At 39.6% G+C, this 26,299-nt stretch overlaps 1 protein-coding gene across 13 annotated transcripts in view; it reads left to right on the top strand.

Annotated features, from left to right (window-relative positions):
• Window positions 1-18,628, top strand: part of MYRIP (myosin VIIA and Rab interacting protein) — a 217,822-nt gene extending 199,194 nt beyond the window's left edge. For 9 of the 13 annotated variants that reach the window (XM_038173970.2, XM_027451492.3, XM_038173969.2 and 6 more), the window contains 6 exons: window positions 9,772-9,966; window positions 14,466-14,627; window positions 16,336-16,440; window positions 16,536-16,596; window positions 17,426-17,544; window positions 18,203-18,628. In XM_038173970.2, coding sequence (XP_038029898.1) covers window positions 9,772-9,966; window positions 14,466-14,627; window positions 16,336-16,440; window positions 16,536-16,596; window positions 17,426-17,544; window positions 18,203-18,235 — 675 coding nt within the window. In that variant the 3' untranslated portion in view covers window positions 18,236-18,628. Of the gene's footprint in view, window positions 1-9,771; window positions 9,967-14,465; window positions 14,628-15,350; window positions 16,286-16,335; window positions 16,441-16,535; window positions 16,597-17,425; window positions 17,545-18,202 lie in introns of those variants that run through there. The other 4 variants (XM_072033193.1, XM_038173973.2, XM_072033194.1 and 1 more) reach the window with 4 other exon arrangements.
• The last annotated feature ends 7,671 nt before the right edge of the window (window positions 18,629-26,299 follow it).

Below are 26,299 nucleotides of genomic sequence, written 5' to 3'. Positions count from 1 at the left end.
GGTAGAGGTCTGAAACTGCTTGTTGGCTTTGGAAGTGCATCACATGGTGAATCCCTCCTGTGTACCACAGAGCTGTTGCAGCATCCCAGTACAAGTGGCTGCAATGTTATAACAGTGGTGCTATAACGAGAGAGAGCCTGCGCCTCTTTCTGGCTGGGTTTCCATGAATAGTTTATTCCAGTGCCTACACCATCCTCATAGAAGATAATGTGGTAGTTTTTGTGGTGGTTATCTTGCAGCTTTCTGAACTGAAAGCTTTCTGACAAACTGCTAGATGTCTTGGTCGGTTGGTTTGTCTGGGCAGGTTAACTGCCATCCAGCTTTGTATGCCTGAAAGCTTTGGAAATGATTGAGTAAAAATTCCCAAAGAAACAGAACTCTGTGGCTCACCTGATCAAGAAATTTAATAGCATATTAGCTTTACTACATTGCTATTACTATGCTAATAAACCTGAGCAGTATAATGCAAGGCCATCTTCCTGGGCTGACAGAAGATGCTTGTGTATCTTCTCAGTATCTCAGTAGATATTTGCTGTTTCACATATTTACATGCAATATTCTCAAAATAATTCATGTATGTTGGTGGATGATGGCTTTTATTATGATGTTAATTATCTGGGCAGTATTCCAAAGTCTGGAATTGAAAACTGAAAACAGGCAGCATTGTAAAATATGATGGTTAAAGTTTATGAACTGCAACCAACCTACAAACATGATTTTGAATGACAGTAAAGATCTTTTTGCAAAACAATGTGAAATAGCGTTTTGGTGGTTTTTTGTTTTTGTTTTTTTTTTTTTTTTTCTTCTAAAAGAGGTATGAGACTTCAATCTTCATGTTGGATTATGGATCTAAAGTTTTAAATTCTCAGTTCAATGAAGCAGTCAAAGATATGTTCTGTTTTGAACTGGGGATTTGCTGGACACAAATCCCATTCAAGAGATTTCTCCCAGATACTTGCTATTACTTATTGATCTTTACTATGGAAAATTAAATTGATCCTGAGTTTGTTTTGTCAGAATATGAGTCTGGTTTCAGGCAACATAGTTGCTTCAAGAGCATTTTTAATGGCTTTTTTTTTTTTTTTTTTTAAGTTTTAAATCATTGTTGGTGATGTTTGCATTCCTCCAACTCTGACACCTTCTGAGCTCAATGCAATTGTGCCACCTGAGATGTCCTAGTATATCCTACAGGGTCATAAGCTACTAGTTCAGAGGAAACATTATCTTCTAGGTACTGTACGTGTATCACATCCATCAGCTTTGTTTGAAAGTCCTCAGGTACTTTAAATTGTTTCCAATTGTACCTTGTCTGCCTGTGTTTAAGAATCTACCTGTAGGAGTGAAGAATATGTAAGATTTCAGCTGGCTTCACACAGGGATTGCAGCACTTTTGTAAACAGGATTCCCATAGTTTCAAATTTGATACTTATCTATGTGCATGCTTGCCCAAGCCAGCTTTGTCCAATATGCATGAAATGGGGATCTCATTCAGATGTCTGACTACCAAAGTCTTATTTACTTACCAAGAAAATGTAAAAGCCATTTTACAGGTACAGCCAGAAACAGAAAATCAGTGAAGATTAGCGTAAGCAGCTTTAACAGAATGGTAGGAAAAATAGACTGTAACAACAAAAAAAAAGTGATTTCTTTTTTTTTTTTTTTTTTTTATAAGCAGCCAAGAGACATGGCAGTGACAGATGAGTTCTATCAGATATAGCTGGAAGACACTCAAGAAAATGCTACTACTCACTTAGGTGATACCTGTCACAGCACAGCCTATAATACAACTGTAGTTGTGTCATTGCTTCAAGGTAAAACCACATGAGTTTAAATAGACTTAAGTTAGGGGGAGGTTAAGGTAAACCTACTGACTTGACACTGGAGAGTGGTAGTGTGAAGGATTTTGTTTGTTCATCTTGGGACAGTGAACTCCAGGTGAAGGACAGTGGCAAGCAATAGGAAGTGATTTGGCACAAGATATCTCAGTTCACCCAGGTGCTTCAGATGTAAGCATCTGGCACTAGTGAGGTACACACCATTTTGTAACTGGAAACATATGCAGCATCCAAAAATTGAAGGGATGGCTAGCTTTTCATTTTCTTAACACCACTGTAAAAGTTTCCTTCTGTTGCTAGTGCTGCTTTGTTTTGTCATGGTAGAAATCAGTATTTCCCATCTGCTTCATTTTATAAGAAACGATGTATCACTTGCAAAAACTGCCTTTATGAGATTGGTTATTTTGAATCCTACAAACAAAATTATAATAGGTATTGCTTTGTTTTAAATACCTTGGTAATAAAGCTAATATCTAAACTTTATTGTATTTTATATTTGGTAGTTTCTTTATCCTTGCTGTCCATCCCAAACTTCTAAGTCTGAACCTATGTGGATATTAACCTCTGTAGATGTTAACATAACTTTTCTGCCTTTTTATTTAACTGCTTTTCCACTATCGAGGAAAAACAAAAGACTTTTGATCTTCATTTAAAGCTGCAGTTTTTATCCACTGTATTGCAGCAGGTGAGAGCACTTTATTTTGTCTGTGTCTTTTGACATCTCTTACATAGTAAGAGATCTTGTAAAGTGATATTGATGGTTTCCACATTTCCCAAGCAGAATTCTCAAACTCAAATTATTTTCCTAGAAATGTCAGGCCTGAAAAACCAAAGCTCTTGGCCAGATTCAATAAGCATTACAGAAAATGATTTCCTCATCAAGGCCAGACCTTTATGCCAGACTTTATGCCAGAGCATAAAGTGGAGCAGACTGGTTCTCTTATTTGGATTCGTTATGATAATTTGTATTGATCAATTAAGAAGAACAGAAGATAAATATATGGTATACGGTCTTCATATTCTGATGTACTCACCTATATTGAGAGATTTGGAAGGAAAACAAAAAATTTCAGCAATATGTCTTTAGCAGTTCCTGACCATGTTGGTCTCCAAAACTCTTTGTTAACACCCAATTTAAAAAATGAACAAAACCCTTGAACAAAACAAAACCCTTAATTCATTGTAGAGGTTTTTGACAGTGTATAGGGACTTTCTCACATTGCTGATAGTGTCTATTGCTTATCATTCTTCTTGGTGGGATGAGGTTTCATATTCTGTGCTATTTGAGTCTTAGCTTATTGGAATCAGGTTTTTAGAACAGGTTTTCATTTTATTTACTGAGCAAATACATGCTTACCTTGTATTTTAAAATGCATGCTATTTTAGTATCTCTTATGTAGTACTAAGCAAATTAATTTTGTAGCATTCTCTCAGCCATAAAAAAAGGAATCACTTTTTTTGTGTCAAAGGTTGATGCTTAATTCAGCAAAACGCATAACCCCCTCAGTCTTTTCTTTTTTCCATAATCTTTGAGTCAAGTTCTGTCCTGTATGTTTTAATTGCCTTTTAGATCTTTTATTTTTTTCTTTAGTAAAAATATCAAAGATGATTTTAAAGAAAAAATATTTTTCCGTTTGTGCAACATCATCATCCTGTAGATACTCATACAGAATCCTGTGCAGATTTTAAGACTTGAATATTTCCATTTCCAACTTGGACCATAATATTATAACCACTGGAAAATAATTTTCTTCCTCACAAGTATGGGAACCTTGGTTTTATAAACAAGACATTGCAAATTATTAAAATTAGCATCTGTAACTATATTAACACAGTGGACTGAATTCATTAGTTAAAATGTAGTATTGAGAATTACCTGTCACAACCAAAAAGACAGAATAATACCTGATAAGGTAATTTGGCTGTGAGGTAATTTAACTTTCATTTTCTAAATGAGGACACATAAATGAAGTTATTGACGTCAAAGTCAAGGCAAGAAAACTTACGCCTGTGAGTCATTTTGTAATAGCATGTCTTTTCATAGTACACTTTTCTTCAATCAATTATCAAAGGAAATTTTAGCTTTCTTTCCCAGTCTTTGTGGTATTGATTAGCTAGGACATATTTTTAGGTCAAACGATCTTTTGAAGTTCAGGCTTGATGACCGCAGTTGATGGTCGAGAATTGATGGCTTTGTTTGTCCCATGCTGTGACTTGACCAGTGTCCCAGATCTTGCTTGCCTGTACAGAAGATGGACTTTTGGTGGGCTTTTCAGGGCCTTCTCAAGGCTGTACTATGAACTCCCACGGGTGCTGGGAGAAGGGGAAAGGCGGGGTTGTGTTTTGGTTCTGTTTTTTTGTCAAGTCTGGATTCAGTCCAGTTACTCTGAAAAGATGAATCAACCAAAGGCAAAGCAGAGCTTCTGCCCAGTCCCTCTCAATTCCTCATGCAAGGATGAGGGCTATTGACTGAGAAACAGGCACACAACTGAGAGCATGACAGAACAGTTTGAGACTGGAACTGAAAATGACTGCACTAGAGGTCACCAAGGACATGGTCGATACTGCCAGGGCTGTTAGTGATGGAAAGCTTCCCTTGCCCGGTTTCTGGATCTAACTGTTGATATCAGCTGTTCTCTATTGAACAGTAAAGTAAATAATCTTCATGCAAAAGAAATGATGTGGAGATGTCATAGGCTTCTGAGTTACATACATGTACTTAATGTTCACCTACTCTTGGCAGTTTGGACACTTATGTTGCTTCAGGATTATAAATCTGCTTTACTTCCATTGCTCATCATCCTTTGCACAATAATGCAAACACTGTTGTAAAAAACACTTTCCAGTGTAGCATCCCTAATTAAAAAACAAATAAATTCTGGCAGCATAATCAGGGAAAAGAGAGACAGCATCAGAGAGGGAAAGTGGCTAAAGGTCAGTGATAGGTAGTTTAGAACACTGAAACATTCTCTTAAGCAAAACAGGAATCCTTTCCATCTGTCCAACCACACATAGAAATGACAGTAAAGATGTTTTATAAGATGCTGTTTCTTGTATTCAATGTATACAGGCACACATGTATGTATATGTGTTTGCACACACACATACTTTTTTAGTATTTCATCATTTTTAAAACTGTTCCAACAAGAACTCAGGAACCTGAACTTCTCATTTTGATTGTGTCTAATGTATTTGTAAGCCTGGTTAGGAATTATCATTAGATATACATATATATGTTTTCTTCATTCCATTAAACTCTTAATCTCAAATTCAGTAGAAAATAAGTTCTCATAATCAGTATATACATTCAATTTTGGATCAACTGCATCAATTTAATTTGAGCAGCATACCATGCTGCACAGATGAAATCAGGATGCATCCCAGTGTTTCAAGAACAATGGCTGTGCTTTTTCTGTGATAGCTATTTGTAACAGAGATTGCTTTTTGTGTCCCCCATTCATATTAGTTCATTGCTTGACGAGATGGATGGGAGAGACTCAATCATGGCATGTCAGCTGTCTCTTTGAATCACTTATAGGTGTTAACAGTGACCTTTCTTGCAAAGGCAAAATCAAATTAGACAGCCAAAGGTCTTTATAGCAATTTGAAATGTTCACCTACCAGCATGATATTGTGTGCGCGTCTGTGAATTTTAGGTTGTTTTCACAAAACCTTCTAACTTCTTAGTTTGACGTGGGTGTCTGGGGAGGGGAGAGGATTGTGAAAGACTAAAACTCCAGGATAACACTTTTTTTTCTCTTTCTCTATTTCCCTTTACATATCTCAAATAATTATCTCTAGATTACCCCACTAGGTTTGCAAACTGGCCATTTTGGAATATAAGCAGTTTGAACAGCTTTTGACATTTGCTGAAGAGATAGAAACGTATGAGACAAAAAAATTAATTAAGTAGCTTTTTTGTTTGTGTGTTTTTTCATTTTGAAAATACCTGAACTCTTTGCCTCCCTCAGGCAGTCCTTAATCTCATTTCACTTCTATAAGTATGCAGCCCAAAGTAAAACTGATTTCCAACTATCTTTTAGTAGAAAACTTACACAAAGTTTGAATTTAAATAATTCCAAGATACTGCTTGTACTCTTCAGTTTTGTGAGATGTACTCTTCAGATGTACTCTAAGGAAAATCACTTCTTCTGGCCATTTTATTTTTTTACAGTGTTTAGTGACATATCTTTGTTATGCTATAAAAGCAGATGTTTCACAAGCGTAAAAAAAAAGCTTTAACTCTTTGACTCCTGTGTCTAGATGCCTGCAGACTAGAATCAAGGTGTTTTCACAGAGACAAACATTTTATGAGCGTTTATATAGCTGCCATGTACAACATTTGATGTGAAGCAAATCTTAATCTTCAGTCTTAAAAACCAAGCAGCATCTGCACTAAGAACTTAGTAGAAATCTAGAAAAGCTAAAAATAACATTTCTTACTTGCTGAACTTTTCTTTCTCTGTCCATTACGTACTAAGAAGGAAGGGTATTTTACTCAAAATCTTGATTTAATAAAGCTTCCTGTCGCAGAACCCTTTACCAGGAAAACAATAACTGTGTTCAGCAGTAATTGGTCTCTAAAACTAGGTAGGAAGGGGGAGGAGGATGAAGTAAGTCTCGTTAGAGGTGTGCCAGGGGAACAATGTTGGGGGAGACGGCAATGGCCCAGCTGAAGTGCATCTACACTAATGCACTCACTGTGGGCAACAAACAGGAGGAGCTGGAAGCCATCGTGCAGCAGGCAGGCTATGACTTGGTTGCCATCATGGAAACATGGTGGGACCACTCCCATGACTGGAGTGCTGCAATGACTGGCTATAGGCTCTTCAGAAGGGACCGGCAGCATGGAAGGTGTGGCAGTGTAGCTCTCTATATTAGAGTGTTTTGTTGTTGTTGAACTCAAAACTGAGACTGGGAATGATAAGGTTGATTCCCTATGGGTTAGGATCAGCAGCAAGGCCGACAAGGCAAGCACCCTGGTGGGGGTCTATTATAGACCGCCAAACCAGGATGAGGAGACTGATGAGAAATTCTACAGGCAGCTGGCACAATTTGTGAAATCGTCAGCACTTGTTCTCGAGAGGGACTTCAACTTCCCAGATATATCCTGGAAGCACAACACATCCCAGAGAAAACAGTATAGGAGGTTTCTGGAAAACGTGGAAGATAACTTCCTGACTCAGCTAGTTAGCGAGCCTACCAGGGGAGGTGCCCCACTAGACCTTCTGTTCACAAACAGGGAAGGACTGGTGGGAGATGTGGTGGTCAGGAGCTGTCTTGGACAGAGTGACCATGAAATGGTAGAGTTCTCTATTCTTGGCGAAGTCAGGAGGGGGGACCAGTAAACTGCTGTATTGGACTTCCGGAGGGCAGACTTTGAGCTGTTCAGGACACTGGTTGGTAGAGTCCCTTGGGAGGCGGTTCTGAAGGGCAGAAGAGTCCAGGAAGGCTGGCCACTCTTTTGGGCCCCTCGCTGCAAGAAGAATATAGAGGTGTTTGAGTGAGTCCAGAGAAAGGCAACAAAGCTGGCGAGGGGTCTGGAGAACAAGTCTTGTGAGGAACGGCTGAGGGAGCTGGAATTGTTCAGCCTGGAAAAGAGGAGGCTCAGGGAAAACCTTATCACACTCTATAGATTCCTTAAAGAAGGCTGTAGAGAGGTGGGGGTTGGTCTGTTCTCCTACATGCCTGGTGACAAGACAAGGGAGAATGGGCTAAAGTAGGGCCAGGGGAGGTTTAGGTTGGATATTAGGAAGAACTTTTTTACTGAAAAGATTGTGAGGCATTGGAATAGGCTGCCCAGGAAAGTGGTGGAGTCACCATCCCTGGACGTCTTTAAAAGACGTTTAGATGTAGCACTTAGTGATATGGTTTAGTGGAGGAGTTGTTAGTGTTAGGTCAGAGAGTGGATTCAGTGATCTTGGAGGTCTCTTCCAACCTAGATGAATCTGTGATTCTGTAATAAATGCCAGTATGGATTCTTATAGTCTGCTGTAAGAAAATCTTTTTGTAGTTTAATTTAGTCTTCCTTGGAAATCCATCATTAGCTACAAAAAATAATAATAATAAAGTTAAAAGTAATAAACACTGAACTGGGGCTGCAGTTCTTGAAATGGAGAACATACATCAACAAAAATAATGAAGGAAATGTACATGATGAAAATGTAGTGTCTGGCCTTTATCCTTTTTTGTTCACTACTGATAGAATAGAATAAGTATTAGGCACTTGTAAAAGCAAAGAATAAAACAAAGTAACATTGATTTCCTCCGCCATCATATAAAATTATTGATCTGTTTTTAGCCTAATTGGCACTTGTGAAAATAAATGGAAAAAACAGTAGTCTATTTGTGGGATTCAAGTATTTGTTCTCCTCAAGAGAGCCGTAGGCTTCCTTGTTCAGATCTGCGTTAGCTGTCCTAACAAGCTAAAGATCTGTATGCAGTAGCATACTGTATTTGCTTTGTTCTCATTCTCTTTAATCTCATGTATCTAATTATGTCTTGTAATCCAGAGAAATAACAGTGCTAAAGATGCCTTAATGTACTGATATACAACTGAGCACACACTGCTAAAGAAGTAGTTTTTCAGTAAAAGTCTTATCTAACATTAAAATGAACAGAAAACTAAAGGAAATACATAATACAAGAGGTTTTCCAGTTAAATCCAGTAGAGTCTGTATGAAGGAATGGAATGTTATTTCTCCTATATCATGCTAGGGAAGCCAGCTGGGATATTGATAAATATATTTATGTGATGTGCATTTGTAGTTAAAGACATATTTCACCAGTTACACTTTTCCATACTGTATGATTTACTGTGTAGAATACAAACACTGTTTCCTCATTTTTGATTCTACAGATATTTTGTTTTGGGGAAAATATACAGATGGGTGGATCCCTCAGTCACATGCATAAGTATTTGCATGTTTGAGGAATTAATTAAATTTTGGTCTGAACTTCCCACACTTTCTTTTAGGGAAAGCAACATTGAAAGTGTTGCACGTAAATTCTGTAAGTGTTTGTATTGACTTCAACAGGCTCTGGCTTGATCTCAAAGCTGTATAGTTCAGATGTTGAAATTGATGCTTGAGGGAACATCAGGTAAAATTTTACTGCCCTCAAAGGGGTTGTCCTGAAAGCTAAAGCTCTGTAAGAATCATCAGAATTGGGATAGGTAGTAACAAATCACAATTTGATTAAAAATTGCACATTGATTAAAAAACCAGAAGTCTTACAGTTGTGTTGTTGGGGTATTTTGTGTGGTTTTTTTTGTTGTTGTTGTTTGTTTGTTTTTTTAACATGGATAAAACTGCATGCTCTTCCTTGGTACTTGATCTAAGTTATTTCATAAATACTTTTAAATACTGGTTAATTGATTTTTTTAAAAAATGGGATGCAAATGTGTACATGCCTGTATCTCAACCTTTCGTTTTTGAGGCCATCATATAATTCCTCGCAATCTTCTATGTAAACTGCTGTCCTCACGGGGCTTCTAAAAGTCTGAAGATTTATCTGCCTTGTACACAGCTGCAATGTGATAGCTCCTGTATGGAGACAGGTGATTTCACATCTGTTTGGCAGGACCCCAAAAAGATTAATGTGGTGAAAAAAAATGTCTAAAAGCTATTGCAAAAATACCTGTATCTAGCTCACTTGGGTTTTAAAGCTGGATATATGTAGGTTCCTTTGACATAAGTTTTGGACCAGCCCTCTAGTAGAACTAGTGTTGTGGAATAATTGTGTGTGTATGTTATTTTGTATGCTGTATCAGTGTGCATGTGTTGAAAAGGGAGGGAGAAAAAGTAGATTCCTCAGCAACTAGCCAACTGTATGATACGTTAGCATTTTTAAAGCTACAGCTTTAAGCTAAGCCATGTTGCATAATACCTCTCTGTGCTAATTTAATGCTGTTTTCTTTGCTCTTGTAACAAAACAGAAGTACTCTGCTGTCTCGCTCTGCAACATATCTACAGAGGTCCTGAAAGTCATCAACGCCACAGAGGAACTGATTGCAGAATCCACCAGTCCCTGTGATTTCCCAGATGATGCTCAGGACAAGGGAAGAGGGACATTCCCACTGGGGACAGACCCCATCAGACTTGATGAGCAGCTCACTACACTGGAAGAAAATGTAAGAATGTGAATCCGTGTGTGTGTGTGTGTGTGTGTGTGAAACAATTGAAAAGAGAGAGTGCTCAGGTAGGTATCATCAGTGTGTGTTGAGAATGGATCCCATGTTATTAATTCAATACACAGAGAGAACAAAAGATCTTATTTCAAAGAGGTGCTCAGCTGCTTGATATTTTGCTGTGGTTTTGTTTTTTTGTTTTAATGTGTACTTTAAAATATTTGAAGGAGGAGAAGCGTTGTATGTGCTGAATTTTAGAACTTATTTCAGAACCCCTACCTTAAAAATTAATTTAAGCCCTCTGAATCCATGTGGCTGTGCTGGTGTGCCATGCCTTGCTGAAACCACGTCTCCAAGTCCCAGCACAATCTGATTATTTTAAGGGCAGGTAGGGAAAGCATTTTCCAGATCACCTGGAGAAGAAATGGAGGACCTCTTCCTCCACCCATGCTTTCCCAGTATACTGAGATGAGTACCCAGGGAGCCAGAGCTGCCCACTGTGCTATTAAAAACAGCAGGCTAGAGAAGCTGAGTTAAACATTTCTGTTCAGCCACATCTGAATCTTCTGTCCTTTTTCATGAGTACCTGTCATCTGCAGGGAAAAGTGTAATGCTGAATCAGAGAGGGAAGCCACTACTCATTGTAAATTTTCATGCATCCACTTAATGGAGTTGGTACACTTGTAATTTCCGATTTTCTCCTCTTCCCACATTGAACTGATTACATTTCTGTGATTTTTCTCTTTGTTAGGAACTTTTAAAAATCTTACAAGAATCCAGGCTGTCCTATTATAACATCCTGATCAATTCAAGAAAATAGATCATGTTTGTCTTTAGTCCCTAGAAAATTTTCAAAGACAGAATCTTCTCTCGGGGGATAAAACCAGTTTCCTTCACAAAAAACCACTCCCACAACAGCCTGGATTCCTCAGAAAGAAAGCAATTTTCAGAGAGGTTCTACCACATTTATTTTTTTTTCTGTGGAGAACTGTGTGATGTGCGTTTTTTCTGCACTTAAGCTCCAGCAATCCTTTGTGTCTTTGTGACTATTTGACGTCTATGGTGCTGTGACCCCTAGTTGTTCATTTGGGCCAAGCATTCCTCACTGGTTACTGATGCAGAGCATTTCTTTCTGTGGTGTTTCCCTGCTTGCAGCATATAGCTGATTTATCTTCTCTCAGTGGCCTGCATAATTCATAAGGCATCCAGTTGGATCAGCCTTGTTGTGTCCCCACACTATCTTTGTCCACACAAATCCACACAGGATTTGAAGTACATGACAAAACTGCATGGTTTCATGATTTCATCACCACAGTCAATGTGTAAATTTAAAAAACCTTTAGAAATCCAGGAATCCATATTTTTTCCCAGTGCCGATGGGGGCATACCTGCATGCAGTGTATCTTCTTTGCAGCAAATTGTGAAAGAGGATCTGGGTGCACATGTAGACAGACACCTTACTGCGTTCATTCTTGTTCTCAGTGTTTTGTTGATTGTACATGCATCAGTGGGGAGAGTGTAGGGGCCACCTGTCCCAGCACTAGGTCTGGTGGGTGTTAGTAGAAGCTATGCATGCCTAAATGTTGGTAAAATAAGTCTCCTGAATCTGATTGTTAATGGGTGTAATTCAAAAGGGTATAATTTCGTGGAGACCTGCAAGTACACCATTGCTGCTTGAACTGCAATGATTGTTCAGGTAAAGAGAATCTTAAGAAAAACCTTCTATTTAAATCTAGACAGAAAATGTTAAGTTAAACCAAAATGTAACAAATATGGGGGTTCTTAAGTTACAAAAATATTGTTCACCTCTTGCCACATTTTTTTAATGTTCTGTTTTATTTATTTATTTATTTTTGCTTGTGAAATATCCAAATTATTGTGAAGAGAATTTTGGCATAACATTTAAATGCATCTTTCGTTCATCTTCCTAGAGGTTTGTGATCATAGTGCTCTTCTTTCTTCTTTCTCTGACATTTAGATATGATAGAGAAATCAAAAAAGAACCTTCACTGATTTGAACGGAAAGAATAATTTAAACCCACAAAGTAGGAACGTTTCTATTTAAATCAGAATGTTAACTACCTGTGTCTCCAAGTACTTCAGCAAAGATGTTAAATCAAATGATTTATTTGTCCTAGGTACACTTTTCAAGAATTTCATGCTTGAAGTTACGTTGTCATCTAACAAGATGCAGTTCATACAAGACATAGTGAATTTGCTTCTTAGCAAAGTCATGTACAGGAACAAAATGTATATACCTTGTATATATATATATATATGCCCTGAAACCAGTAATACAAATAAGAAAAACAAACAAACACACAAAACCAACCAAACAAAAAACCTATTGCAAGCAATTAAACATCAATAAAACAATAAAAATAATAGTAATTCTCTACCACTTTTGATCCATGAAGTTACAGCATGGCCAGAAATTATTTGAACACTTGTTACCAGTGGATTGCAGGGGCTAGGAATTATGGGCAGATATGATGACTTGAGTGGAAAACATATGAAGTGAAGGTATGTGCTCAAGGATCTTTTTCAGATCCTGTTTTCCTGCCCCTTGACCCATAAAGTCTGCCACAGAATATTCATGGTAGTTTTGTAGCACTGCAGCCTTTATTGGTATTGGAGTAAGTGATGCTGCCAGTGGGGAAAATCAGAATATAGATTTATTTCTACTGTCCTGTTACCAGCTTCATGGAAACAGTCTCTTGACAATCTTGTAAACAGGCAGAAGGTGCAGTATTTTCACATAAGTAGCACAATTTTAAACACAGTTATCAAAAGATAATATTTGAAATTGGGCCCCTCACAAGAAGGACATTGAGGTGCTCGAGCACGTCCAGAGAAGGGCAGTGAAGCTGGTGAGGGGTCTTGAGAACAAGTCTTATGAGGAGCGGCTGAAGGATCTGGGGTTGTTCAGCCTGGAGAAGAGGAGGCTCAGGGGCGACCTTATTGCTCTCTTCACCTCGAGTACTGTGTTCAGTTTTGGGCCCCTCGCTACAAGAAGGACATCGAGGTGCTAGAGCGAGTCCAAAGAAGGGCAACGAAGCTGGTGAGGGGCCTGGAGAACAAGTCCTACGAGGAGCGGCTGAAGGAGCTTGGCTTGTTCAGCCTGGAGAAGAGGAGGCTCAGGGGCGACCTTATCGCTCTCTACAGATACCTTAAAGGAGGCTGTAGAGAGGTGGGGGTTGGCCTGTTCTCCCACGTGCCTGGTGACAGGACGAGGGGGAACAGGCTAAAGTTGCGCCAGGGAAGTTTTAGGTTAGATGTTAGGAAGAGCTTCTTTACTGAAAGGGTTGTGAGGCATTGGAACAGGCTGCCCAGGGAGGTGGTGGAGTCACCATCCCTGGAAGTCTTCAAAAGCCGTTTAGATGTAGAGCTTAGGGATATGGTTTAGTGGGGACTGATAGCGTTAGGTCAGAGGTTGGTCTCAATGATCTTGAGGTCTCTTCCAACCTAGAAATTCTGTGATTCTGTGATTCTGTGATTCTGTGATACAGGTACCTTAAAGAAGGCTGTAACGAAGTGGCGTTTGGTCTATTCTCCCACGTGCCTGGTGATAGGATGAGGGAGAATGGGCTAAAGTTGCACCAGGGGAGGTTTAGGTTGAATATTAGGAAGAACTTCTTTACTGAAAAGGTTGTTAGGCATTGGAATGGGCTGCCCAGGGAAGTGGTTGAGTCACCATCCCTGGAGATCTTTAAAAGACGTTTAGATGTAGCACTTAGTGATATGGTTTAGTGGAGGACTTGTTAGTGTTAGGTCAGAGTGGACTCGGTGATCTTGGAGGTCTCTTCCAACCTAGATGATTCTGTGATTCTGTGTGAAAATTAGCATTTTCTATAAACTAGGGACCTTCATCCAGCTGTATCTTAGATTTCTTTGTGAAATAAAAGAAACACATAAAACACAATTTATCATGAATTATTGCTGAGTAGCTGAATGTGAAATGAAACCTTCACCCCCAGTGATCAGAGGTATTGCAGATGGGTAGAGATATTCTTTAATTTCAGAGAAGTAGAGTCTGTTATTCTTACGCGGCCCAAATAAGCCTATTGACCCTCCACAGATTCACTCCAAAGGGCCAGGAGATGTAAAGGATTTCGGCTGCTGTATAATTGGGTGAGTGCAGGATGCAGTGGAAAACTCCATTGTGCATACAATAAGCACACGTATAGTGTAAGAAGTTTGTATCAATATGCTGATGAACAGTTATTCTCACAGATTTTTTGATTGACTGGAGTCTTGAGTGTGCTTGCAAACAGTGTGACAGTCTTTAATTGCAGTATTTATGTTATGAAATTGAATACAAAAAAAAAAAAAAAGGTAACTTTTCAGCATTCTTTTTTTTTTTTTTTTTTTAATTTTCTGGTGTATATGGAATATGGAATAATTCTGTTTTGTGGTGAGGTGACATGGACAATGCAGTCTGCTCAAACCTCCATGCTCACAAAACAGAAATCACCGACAGCTCTCCCTCCTGGGCCCTGCAGGTGTATCTGACAGCTGTCACGGTGTATGGGCTGGAGGGGCAGCTGACCAGCCTGGAGGACGCAGCACGCAAAATCAACAGCATTACAGCAGAGTCGGAGCTGGCCGAGCTGGAGGATCAGGTGGCCACAGCAGCTGCCCAGGTTCATCACGCAGAGCTTCAGGTGAGGACGGCAGCTCCTCCCCACCTGCAGTTTCACACTGACTTCCCTTGTGCTTACCTTTTGTCTGTGCACGCTTAGTTGTAATATTATTTTGTATCTCAGCAAACTCATGATCCAAGGATACACAGCTGCATCACAGGAGCTGAGCAAAGTATAACTGAGATGTGTCACTAGGTACAGCCAGATGTACTGCAATTGTTTCTTCCCCCAGCTAATTTTCAGACAACAGCATGTTACTGTAGTACTAATACTGTACCTGCTCCTTGTTCCCAGGCAGCTTGCATGGTGTGCTCTGTCGTGTGCATGCCTGTTGTCTGACTGCAGATATGGTCTTAGGTAGTTCTTCTACTCAGCAGACTGTAGAGGCAAAAGAAGCCAGTGTCAGTACCAATCTACCAAAAAAGACCAAAGGCAGAACCCAGAACTTGCAAGTCTGCCTTGGATTTAGCTGCTGAGCAGTACACATCCCAGCCAAAAGACAATTGCTCATGTGTGCAGTGGTCTAGTTTCTCCCTAGTAGGCTCCAGAAAGTCTGGGGCTCTGAACAGAACTTCATGACCTGGTGCAGAAAGCTGGATGATGTAAGGCTGTCAGACTGCAAGGGAATAATGACCTCCACATATGGCTAGCAGCAGTGGCTTACTGACCAGTCTGTACCACATGATGCACTCTGACATGCCTGTGCCAGGCATTAACAGGGATGTACCTGTTTATTTTTTTCAGTGACAGCATATTCAAACTAGGATTGAGCAAAGATCTGAAAGTCTGACACCTTCCTGATGTCAGAAGTGCATTGATGAAATAGATGGCAACCTGGCAGCGGCATCTTGTTGGCCTTGGTTACTAATTTACGTTACATATATTAATGGAGATGAGAAATGAGGAGGGGAAAGACCTGACCTATGAGACTAGGGTGACAAAGAAGGTAACATGCAACTGATACATCTGCAGCGTGACCAGCTTCAGGTGTCGTCGTGAATCAGGAGTCTGATTATATGTGCAGCTGAAGTCTGACTTCTCTGACACTTCTTTCCCTTTTGGTGACACTTCTATCTGCTAGTCTCTGCCTCAGTATAGCTTCTCCCCAGCTGTTTGTTTCCTTGGCCTTTTGTTTTACCTAGCAACTTGTTTTTCTTTGAGTGTTTTTACACAGTGTGTACTTGCATGTCTGTGTTTGTTTGACGTACATGTACATTCAAATTAAAACAAATATTCAAGATCAAACATTTGGATTTTGAGACAGAGGATGTACCTTGTGCGTGCATGAAATTAATTTTGAATTAGGAAATGTATTCCACAAAGTAATTGCTTAAATACAGCCTTTGAAAAACACATGCTTGAATGAACATGGAATTACATAGCTAGTAGTTACTGGGAGATGGCAGGCAGGGGTTTCTCTGCTTTCTTTGTTTCCTCACAAGGAACAAAATGCCTCTTCGTTGGAGTCATATGGTAGGTTGGAATGTTCTTGTACTTCATCTTTACTAACAAATTAACCCCTCTTTGACATTAGGACTAAAGAATAGAGAGCGAAGGAGAGCAAAGTGTCAGAATTGATGAAGGAAACAGCTATCTGTTTATATTTTTTTAATTAAAGAAGATTTGAGTGGGGGGAAGGATATGTTTTAGTAGTGGCATCCATAGTAATTTTAAAACTTCTTTTTCCCCCTCCCCATCTGTCTGTCTCTGTCTCTTATTTTCTTTGAAGATTTCAGATATTGAGAGCAGAATATCAGCTCTCACTGTTGCAGGCTTGAATGTGGCTCCATGTGTTCGCCTGACAAGGAAACGGGATCAAAAGCAAACAAATCAGGTGCCAGAACATTATGTAGTATTCAAAAATACATTGGGGAAATCTTACCTCTTTTTCTGTAATGGAGTTGAGTAATGCATATGTGTTGTTTACAGATGCATACAATAGACACATCAAGACAGCAGAGGAGGAAACTTCCGGCTCCACCAATAAAAGGTGCACTTGTTACATGTGATAAATTTATAGTCGCTCTTCATAAGTTTCAATGCAATGTACAGTTCAACAGAGTAGGGGAATGATGAAGTTATAAAATGAACAGATGTGTCTAGCTTCCTCATTTCCCATTGCATTTGCAAAAACAAAACATACATTTGGCACGTAAAACCACTAAAAACCACCACTTCCTATTTTAGTGGAAAATGTGACAGTGGCAAATTAACAGAAAAAGAACAGAAGGTTGGGAAAAGCAAATGAGGACTGCTAAATGCTTGTCCTGTAAAAGTTAGGCCACTGCTGAGGTGTGGCCAGGTTTAGGCTGCAAGGGCCAAGCAGTCACAGTGCTAACTACGACTAGCCACTTGCCACTCTCCACAGCCCACAGCCGCTTTCTTAAAGACTATGCCTACTGAATTCAGTCCATGTTATCTGGCTCAGTAATGTTGCTGGTATGTTAGGGTATGGCTGTGAGTTGTTTTTGTGTGTGTGTGTTTTGTTGGGTTTTTTTAAATACAGTTTTCCTTTTCATTTTCTTTTTCTTTTTCTTTTTTCTTTTTTCTTTTCTAAACCTTCAGTGCATTATCTGTGACAATTCTGGGGCCTGCTTCACCTTGTTTTACTCTTGTGTAATTCTAAAGACTGACACGACCTCAAACTGTAGTAAACTTCGAGGTGCACAGCCTGCTGTTTTTCATGTAACTTAAAATGAGCTTGTCTTACATGTCTGAGGGGAAGTTTTTTCTCTCCAGAAGCTGTGACTTTTCAAGATTATTATTACATTCGCTTCAATCTGTTAGGTGAAAAATCTCAATTTTTGTATTTTTTGCAGGTGAAAAAAAAGATGGTTCTCCAATTACCACTGTCAGAACATTTAATAGAAACCTCATGCTTCAAGGATCTCTAACGCAAAGGGCTAAAGAGAGGAAAAGCACTGCCAAGGACTTAATGGTAAAATCGTAATAAATGTTTTCAAAAATGCTGTTAAAAGCAGTAAGTAGAAATATAGAGGTATCAGCGTATGCAGATATGTTTCAGCATCTTCACAAAATTTCTCTTAGTAGGTGGAGGAAAAAGAATAGAGACTGTTGAGGTAACTGAACAAATGTGTCCCGTGTCCTGGAAGCTGTCTGACTATAGCAGCATGTAGCATCTGTGTGTTCCAGAATGTTAGCCTGTAGTAATGTATCACAGCTGCCAGGTCTACAGGCATGTGCTATCCTTATTTAAAACTAAGAAATAAATGAGTGGACCTGCAGTTCAGACCCTCCCAGTACCAATTTCACAGCATAATTCTGCAGGTGAGATTCACCTCGAATCTTAGTGATTGTTGAGAAAAGTTTAAAGCTAGCATAAGTGAAATTTCAGGAGGAGACAGGCTACACGTTGACCCAGAAGGATTTGAACAAGTAGGTTTCACTGTACAGCTGTCAATCACTTCTTCTAGAGCAGATGTAGACACATAAGAAGAAAAGATGACTAAGTGGTCTACCACTAGATATGTGTAAAACATGCAGGGAGGTGAGAAAGGGAAGGATCTGGCTCCCTTCAGCAACCTTGTTTTGTGTTTCACTCATGTTTCTTTCTTTCCTGTCCCTCTCTGTTTTAGGAACCTGCTATAGGATCTGCTGTGATGTACTAAATTTACACTTCGCTACTGCCAATAACACACTGCCTAAGGCTGTACACTAGAGTGCCTTTACTTAACAGCCATTGTGTCAGTCCAGCTGAAAATGGACCCTCAAGAACCCACAATGCCTCAGTTATAGGGCTTCGTTCGGATACCTCACTGAGAAAGCTGTCCAAGTCTTCAGCATTGTGGTCTGCTAAAGGAAACTCTGCCTTAAAGTTCTCACAAGACTCTAGAAAGGATGCTGAGTTTCAAAAGCAAGGCTCCACATTTTAAGATGCACTTTTTCTCCTCATTGATTGTACTAAAGTATGTCATCTTTAAATTGCAGTATGTTTTTGTACTCTCAATCATAATTATAGGCCAATATTTCATTCAAAAAGAATGAACAAAGCAGACCTGTGATCCACATTTTCTGGCCTCTTAATGTTCATGTAGGTATCTGTCTTGTCGAGCAATAAGAACAACTCTGTGCAGCGTGTGCTGCTTTTCAGCTACTTGGTAGGAGTGGAGAATCTGTGTACCTAGCTCTGCTCTCCAGGAGCCGGTGGAAGTTTTGACAAGGTTGGTAGGAGGAGATGTGATATGCAAAGACTTCTCTGTTCCCTGAAAATAATTTGGCAGAGTTAATGTTCTAGCTCCAGAGCTAGGTATTTTACAGGTGGTGGCAGGGGGGAATGTGGATGTCATGCTGAGCCATGAATTGTTTGTAAGCAGCACATGTGGACCAGATGTCTGTTGAGTTACAATCCCAGCATCTGGATGCATCTGAACACTGTTGTGACACCTTTGTCTCATTCTTCTTGGTATCATTGTCCCCTTGATGGCATCTAACCATGCTGTAGTTGAGAATAAATTCTGACCAAATCTTTATTGGAAAAAGAAAGTAAAAGCATTGTGGATGAGATCTCTGCTGACTGGCTGATGGCTGCAGGGTGGCTGCAAACTATAAGAGATTCCCTTTGGTTGCTTCCTTCTCTGAGAAGGGGACAAATGTAGCGCAGAAGTCTTTTCCTTTACTAGTCTGTAGCCATCGTAGAGTAGCTGGGGCTTGTCACTGGTGCCATGTGCACCCCACTATCATTGGACCACTCTGAATCAGATTGTGAACAGTGAAATTTCTTCTTTCATTTCCGGAGACCCTCAAAAGGGGAGCCAAACCCTGGAAGGCCCTTGACCAAATGCCCAGGAACGAAGATGCCATTTACAGAGTGTTCCTCTGACCCTTCTGGGGGAGGGCCTTGCCAATTTGTGGTACCTTTTGCTCTGGGAAATACAAAGGAGGTAGTTTGAGGAGGTGATTTTGATATTCTACATCAAACGCAGTGCAAGTACCCAAATGCATTCTGGACTGATGTGAAATCATGCTGTGAAGGAGGGCATGAGCTGGTAAATTCCCCGTCAGCACTAAGGAGTCTTGGGCCAGAGAACAACTCCGTTCTGTGAGATGTTTTATCTTTTGCTGGTACTAGATAGGGGGCTCTGAGATTGCACCTGGCTGACTTCATGGCTTTTTTTTTTTTTTTTTTTTTTTTAATTGCTGTTAAAGCATACAGAGAGCTCAAGACATGAAACACTGAAAAAAAAAAATGAGACTGGTCTCAGTTTGTTCCAAATTTTCAGTCCCCTCAGAAGACAGTAATCTGATTTTCAGAGCTGGCAATGAGCTTTCTTGAGAGCAGCAGGTACCAGCGGAGGAGAGCTGCTTCTTTCCCCAGGTTCCCAGCTAGCAGAGCACCCACATTACTTGACAGCAGGCAGGAACATGGTCCCCTGCGACCCTGGGACATGACATGCTAGTGCTTGGGCAAGTATGAGCAAAACTCGGCAAATCTCCTGACTACACTGGGGCTTGGGGGTCAGGTGGGGTTGGTAAAGGATAGCAGGATGGTATGGTTGAGAAAACAGTTCCAGTTACAAATCTGTCACCTACATTTGAAGCCAAGTTTGTCAGCATGCTGATGTCCAGCTGTATGTAAGGAACTGTCAGAAAATATACAGCCATCTTCTCACCTAGAAGACACAAGTCTCGCTCTATCTCTTTGATGAATTTCCATCTGCCGAAGGTCTGACTCGATATGTTTATTCTGGGTGAAATTATGCCTTCTCTTACTCTCACACAATACTAGTTCTCTGGAACTGGTTTGTACAGATGTGAGGGCAGAATTTGGCCCGCTTTGTTTAATATATAAATATATATATATATATATATATGATAGATTTTATTTATTTATGCAACCCAGTAAAGGAGATTAAACAGAGTAGGATGCTTAAGAATTTTCTTTTATTCAGTCTCCTCCTCCTCCCTTGACTGTTCTTGTATATGTACACAATACATTCCCAGGTTCTGGTTTATGCAGGTATGCGTGTTATGTCATTAATGGTGGTTGGTCTACATATTCATCTAATAATAATAACTAATGTTGTGTATGTAATATCAATGCAGAAATTACTAATTTTAATAGAATAACTCTTTGGCTTTTGTTTTGTTAGTGTGATTTAAATAAGCCAACAAAGTTTGGAATAGGTTGTTTTCCTTAAGAGGCATGAAAAGCAACTATTATCATGTTACAATGTTAAAATATTCAGTCTTCTTTGACAGAAAAATGTGTACTGTGTAGGCATTGCAAAAAGAAAACAGAAAAAAGAAAAAAAATCCTACCTGCTATAAGGCATTTGAATTTTTACAAACGTTTATTGTGCCAAATATGTGCAAAGATATAATTTACTGTTTAAAAAATCATAAAAACATATAGCACACGAAGAATTATTTTGTCATCAAGTGATTTCAATCTTTAGTGTTAATATTTATATTTAGATTAATTTTTATAAATGAAAATATTTTAATGGGTAAAATGAAGACTATATGATCTATTTGATTAAGTCTGAGTGAATATTAAGTTTGCCTTGTTGTTGTTATCAGCATACTCACCAAGAATTATTGTCAAGAAAATTATAAAAGAGTAAAAGCAATTTATGAAAAGAATGCCTTTTTCAAGGACTTCATTCATAAAGAAAACACAGACATTCTCCTCTGTGGTATGGATTTATGTGCCTTTTTGGTCAAGAAACATGCTGACTATGCTGCTGCACACAGCTCTTCAGGTAGTGCCACATCACAAACCACCCATTCTCTGTTAAACATGGGAGATGGGCAAATCCAGAGGCACCTGGTTCAGTTGAGAGGAGGAATATGCATTAACACACTTGGTTCAGGTTGTTTTTGACTGGGTTGGGGCAAGAGGGATCCTGCTAAGAATATTTGATGGTGTCTTCTCCAGACCGTCATGCCTGTGGGGTGAAATACAATCTCAAGCAAGCAGAAATTCTGTAACTCACTGGGATTGCTACCAAAGGATAAACTGAGCAACAGCCCTGCCAATAATCTTAGTCTGGTATTTTCAGAGCCTCATAAGACAAGTGATAATGTATATATTTTTATCAGCTTAGTTTCTACACCATCAGGGTGTTCATTTAAACTAATGTTTTTTAAGTAAGTAACACTTTGGGTAAGCAGATATGTTGTATTATAAATAGTAATAACTACCTTATTATATAAAAATCCACTCCTTGTTGACAGACCACTCACAAGCAGAAAAAAAAGGGGTTGAATTATCTGTTATAATTAATTCAACCACTAGCAAATTTTAGTAGTAGTTGTAGCAAAGCGCAACTAGAAATGCAAGTTCATTCTAATTTGCATTATGATTCATGGCCTGGATTTAACCATCATTCATTAGCTAAAATGTAAGCTATCTTTTTGGATATAAGCCATAGATTAAACTGCATTTGAATATTCTTGCTGGTAGTACTAATCAATCAAGACTAAACATATTGCAAATAACACTTCTTATAAAATGAGTATAACAAAGTTAATTACTGTGGCAAATATGACAGTTAAGCCACAACCCAAGGCTTATTGATGTGGACTAATGTGGTAGTTTGTACATTGCTTGTGATCCTCAAAGAATGGCTTCAGCTTGATCAGATAGTGTACTTAAAAACAGCAACGTTGTTTTAAAGGGTATCAGATAGTTTAGGCCCTTAACCGTTTTGGATAATGATACACGATTACATGCAGTAAGCACAAAATGACTCTGAAGAGTTTAATTAGCCAATTTTTTCCTCATTTTCTGACCTTCAGCAGGGTGAAAATACTTATCTCTGACAGAAGCTCCTTTTTATTCATTAACGTATCTCTCCAGAAGCATGGGAAGAATCATAAAAAGCCAATGGGTTGCTTAGGGATGCATTCCTGGAAGTGGATGTTAACAATCTCCATAACGTGTACATACAGAGGACCAGCTTTTCATGCCATTAATGAAGGTACATTAAAAATTAGTGAGAGTCTTTTTTCTTTCTTCCAACTATTGTTTTTTATTTTTACATACTAATAGCCATTGACTGTGAAATGTGACAGGAAGGTTTCATGATATGTTTAACACTGCAGAGTTTAAATCCCAGCACAGAAGCTGTTTGTTTTTTGGTTAAACCTAATGTTACAGTGCTTAGCATCTTTACAGCTCAGGAAAGGGACTGGTGAGGATGTAAGAGGGAAGAAGCCCTTTTAAAAGCTATGTTTGCATTCAGTGCTAGCGTCAACACATTTTCTTTTACCTGCACCCCAAATGTGTTTCTTTTTGAAGGAACTTGCACAAGAAGCAGAAAGAGGAAAAGCATGGGATTGCTAGACAAAAGCAGAAGTAGAGGTCTGATGTGCAGGGGAGGGGCAATTCAGAGAGCAGAAGTTAGGTCACCACCTCAGGACACAGACATCACCAGTCACTGTCCTCTGCATCCAACACTTTTTGTTCCCACAAGGTGTTCAAGATGAAATCCAGGTGCCTGTTCATGGGCCTCAAGCTGCCACGGCTGCTTCTCAGCTGCCTCTTCCCAAACCGACCGATGGGGCGAACGCCACGACCCACATACCAAAAAGGATCAATCTGGGGACCTGGAATTCAAAGCACTGGGTGAAGCATCTACTACTGTATGTAAAGGCAGCACTTCCTGAACACCTCAAGGGTGTTAAACAGTTTATTAGTAGCCCAGGAGAAAAGCCAAGGGGAAAGGCTGCAGTCAGACACAACTTTCTGGTGCCTGTGAGGGTCACTTGCCAAATGTTGAACCTAAAGAAAGAGCATTCAGATGCAAAAATAATTTTCATCTGTCTGGTCTGCATAACTTGCAATTCTGGAAGAGGTTACAAAGCAGCCTACATCCAGGAACACCACAGCAGTTCCCTGGTCTGCCACTTTTAAACTGTCCCCTCTAAGGTGCCCAAAATCCTGAAGGTCCTACTTTGCAGCATCCATTTCTGCTCTGTGTACCATCTCTAAAGACTAACAACTCCATTGGATTGCAAGGAGGGTTCCTGTGCTAGAGGTACACATACAAACCTAATTCTCCTTCAATTGTTTTCATGGATGACTTTTTTTTCCTTTTAATGCATATGAAATATACTCATACTTGGTTTATTTTACAGCCTGGTGTAATTCTACAGCAGGTGTGGAAAGGGTATAGCTGTATTAGAAGACTAAGATATAGTGGCAGGAAAAATATGCAAAGGTGAAGCTTCCCCAAGAAAAGCCAAATCATTCCAAAGCCAATGGGATGTCAGGAATAGGAAATAGATCTCAATTTAAGCGCATCATACAGTATCCAAGTCACATGAAAGTCTCAAGCAAGGCAGCAGTATTTTCACCTGGGCGTATCTCTGCTTTAACACAGAAAACAAAACAAAACAAAAAATCCACTTCAGTTGTAAATTTCTCCATACACCCTGTAAGTGTTTCAGCACAGTGTTTAACATCCCACTGCTCACCAAAACCTAAGCCATTTCATATTTTTCACTCAAGTACCTAAACCAAGGCTCCCCACATCTCTAATTGTCTTTGAAAGGGGAAAGATGCGCCACTGAGAACCCACGTGCCTTACTCCCCACACCCAACTCTCTCCCACTCCATGTTCAATCATCACCCATTGCTCCTTGGAGGGAAGGTAAGATATCATGATCCAGATTCTCTCAAAAATATTTTGTATTGTGTGTTAACATTTCCTTAGGACATACAAAATTATCCTTCATCTGGGCAAGTGCCGTTCTTCACAGTATATCTCAATGAGTATGCTTCAACCACTTGTATTTTGACTTTCAGACAACTTGTAATTCCAGACAGCCATGAAGATCCCTGTAAAGCAAATTTAAGCTAATGGCACATGCTGCTTTGTTACTTCTTAGAAGTAGCCATGACCTGCCACAGATCTGCAGAACATAGCTGAAAATTAGATGCTTAAATAGTCTATGTGTACTGCTTTGCATTTTCTTTGTCAGTCTTTTGTAAATTGGTGTCTCCTCTGGTATTTATAAAAAATTGCAGTATTTTCCTTGGCAAATTAAGCATCATGAGGCGGAGATTAAGTTAATGTAAATTGAAGAACAGGATTCCACACCACCCTTTATCCATCCATTATCATGGAAACACCCACGTGGATTTGCTGCTGATCTTTGCCTGACAGTGTGACCCTGATCCCTTGATGCACCAGAGGCCACGAGGTCATCATATAGGGGTCCATCACATTACGTCAGGTGAGACTCATACTTACTTCTGTTGTCTATCTGATGTTTAAATGGCCTGCTGTGTCCTGAAGCAAAGCTGAGAGATACCAAGAGCACCAGCATGTAGACAGTGACCAACTTTAAGTGCTTTGGTGACCACTGGGTGCGTGGTGTCCACAAGATCAGATGCCACATGGTGGAGTGGTGGTAGGAAGGCTGTGAAGAGAAAAATGGGCATAGGGAACACAAATGAGTTAAAGCCCTCAAGGTGAAGGAAGGTGTTAATTTTAACAGTGTGTTCCTATCAGAGCCATTTCATGACTTAAGTCCTCTGAAACCCAGACACTGGGAATGTCCTGGGTATTTCTGTTTAAAGGCAAAGACTGTACAGTGAAACATCTATTGAGGTAAGTTTTGCAACTTGAGCTTTTCCCCCATCGTCCATAAAAACCTATGGCACAGCTTTACATGGCACTTGAATCCTGGCCCTGAGCTTGCTGTTTGCTGACTTTCTGTGTGCCCCTCCGTACAGCCATGGGCATTGGCCATCAGAGTGTGTTTTAGCCATTATCTCTTATCATCCTTTCCACAGTTGGAAATACATTTAACATTTGCTATTTACACAATCTCTTTAAAACTAAGTGCATTAGAAAGATTTACTGAAAATGAATGTTTCTCTCCTGTCAGCTCATCCTTTCACAGACAGCATGCAAAAGTATGATTTCCAGTTATGATTTCCACTGTTAGATGTCCCAGTCCTCTTAATGCATCCAGATACAACCAGATGAGAAATCCCCAAGAGAGGACTGTGCCTAGTCAAGCAAACAGCATCCAGGAAGTAAAGGATCCTGGGCTCTGGTTATCACCACATCCTGTCTATGTGACATTTTGGGCAAGCTACATCCCAGCTGTAATGCTAGGAGTCTACCTTGTAATGTGCAAAATCTGGCCATATTTTACAGTCTGGAGCCTCTGCATACAGAAGTCAGTAGAAGCCCTGCTTGCTTAAGTATTAGCTTAAGAGTAGATATACAGGCAAAGAGCTACAGGAAGTACTTTTGACTATACCCACACAGAAGCTGCACGTTGTGTAAGGGCGGGATTTTTCCCCCGTTGTTGCCTGACCATTGTAATGCTAAAATTTTAGCTCGCTTTCAGTGTGGGCATAGCAGGAATGAGAATCTTTTGATGGAAGATGCTCCCAAGAACACAGCAATAGCAACTAAAGAGCACATGAAAAATCTGTCTATATCTTTCATTAAAATGCAGTCTAAAAGCTCTTTAAGCCCTAGTATTCAGTGAAGGTGGTTTTTTTTTGGTTGGTTGGTTGGTTGTGTTGTTTTTTTTCCTTCCCCACACTGGCAGTTACTTAGAAGGCAGCTAGGTGGAAAGTGATTTCAACCAGTAATTTTAACTGAACTGTAAATTATTTATTTTTTTTATTTAATATCTCAAGGCAATCAGAACTAAATGATCTTAGCATGTAAAACCACATGGGATGCATTCTGGCTTCAGTTTCA

The sequence above is a fragment of the Anas platyrhynchos genome, chromosome 2 (assembly GCF_047663525.1).
Source record: "Anas platyrhynchos isolate ZD024472 breed Pekin duck chromosome 2, IASCAAS_PekinDuck_T2T, whole genome shotgun sequence".
Classification (NCBI taxonomy): domain Eukaryota; kingdom Metazoa; phylum Chordata; class Aves; order Anseriformes; family Anatidae; genus Anas; species Anas platyrhynchos.
The sequence above is the reverse complement of the archived record's forward strand: the minus strand, read 5'-3'. Positions and strand labels throughout refer to the sequence as shown.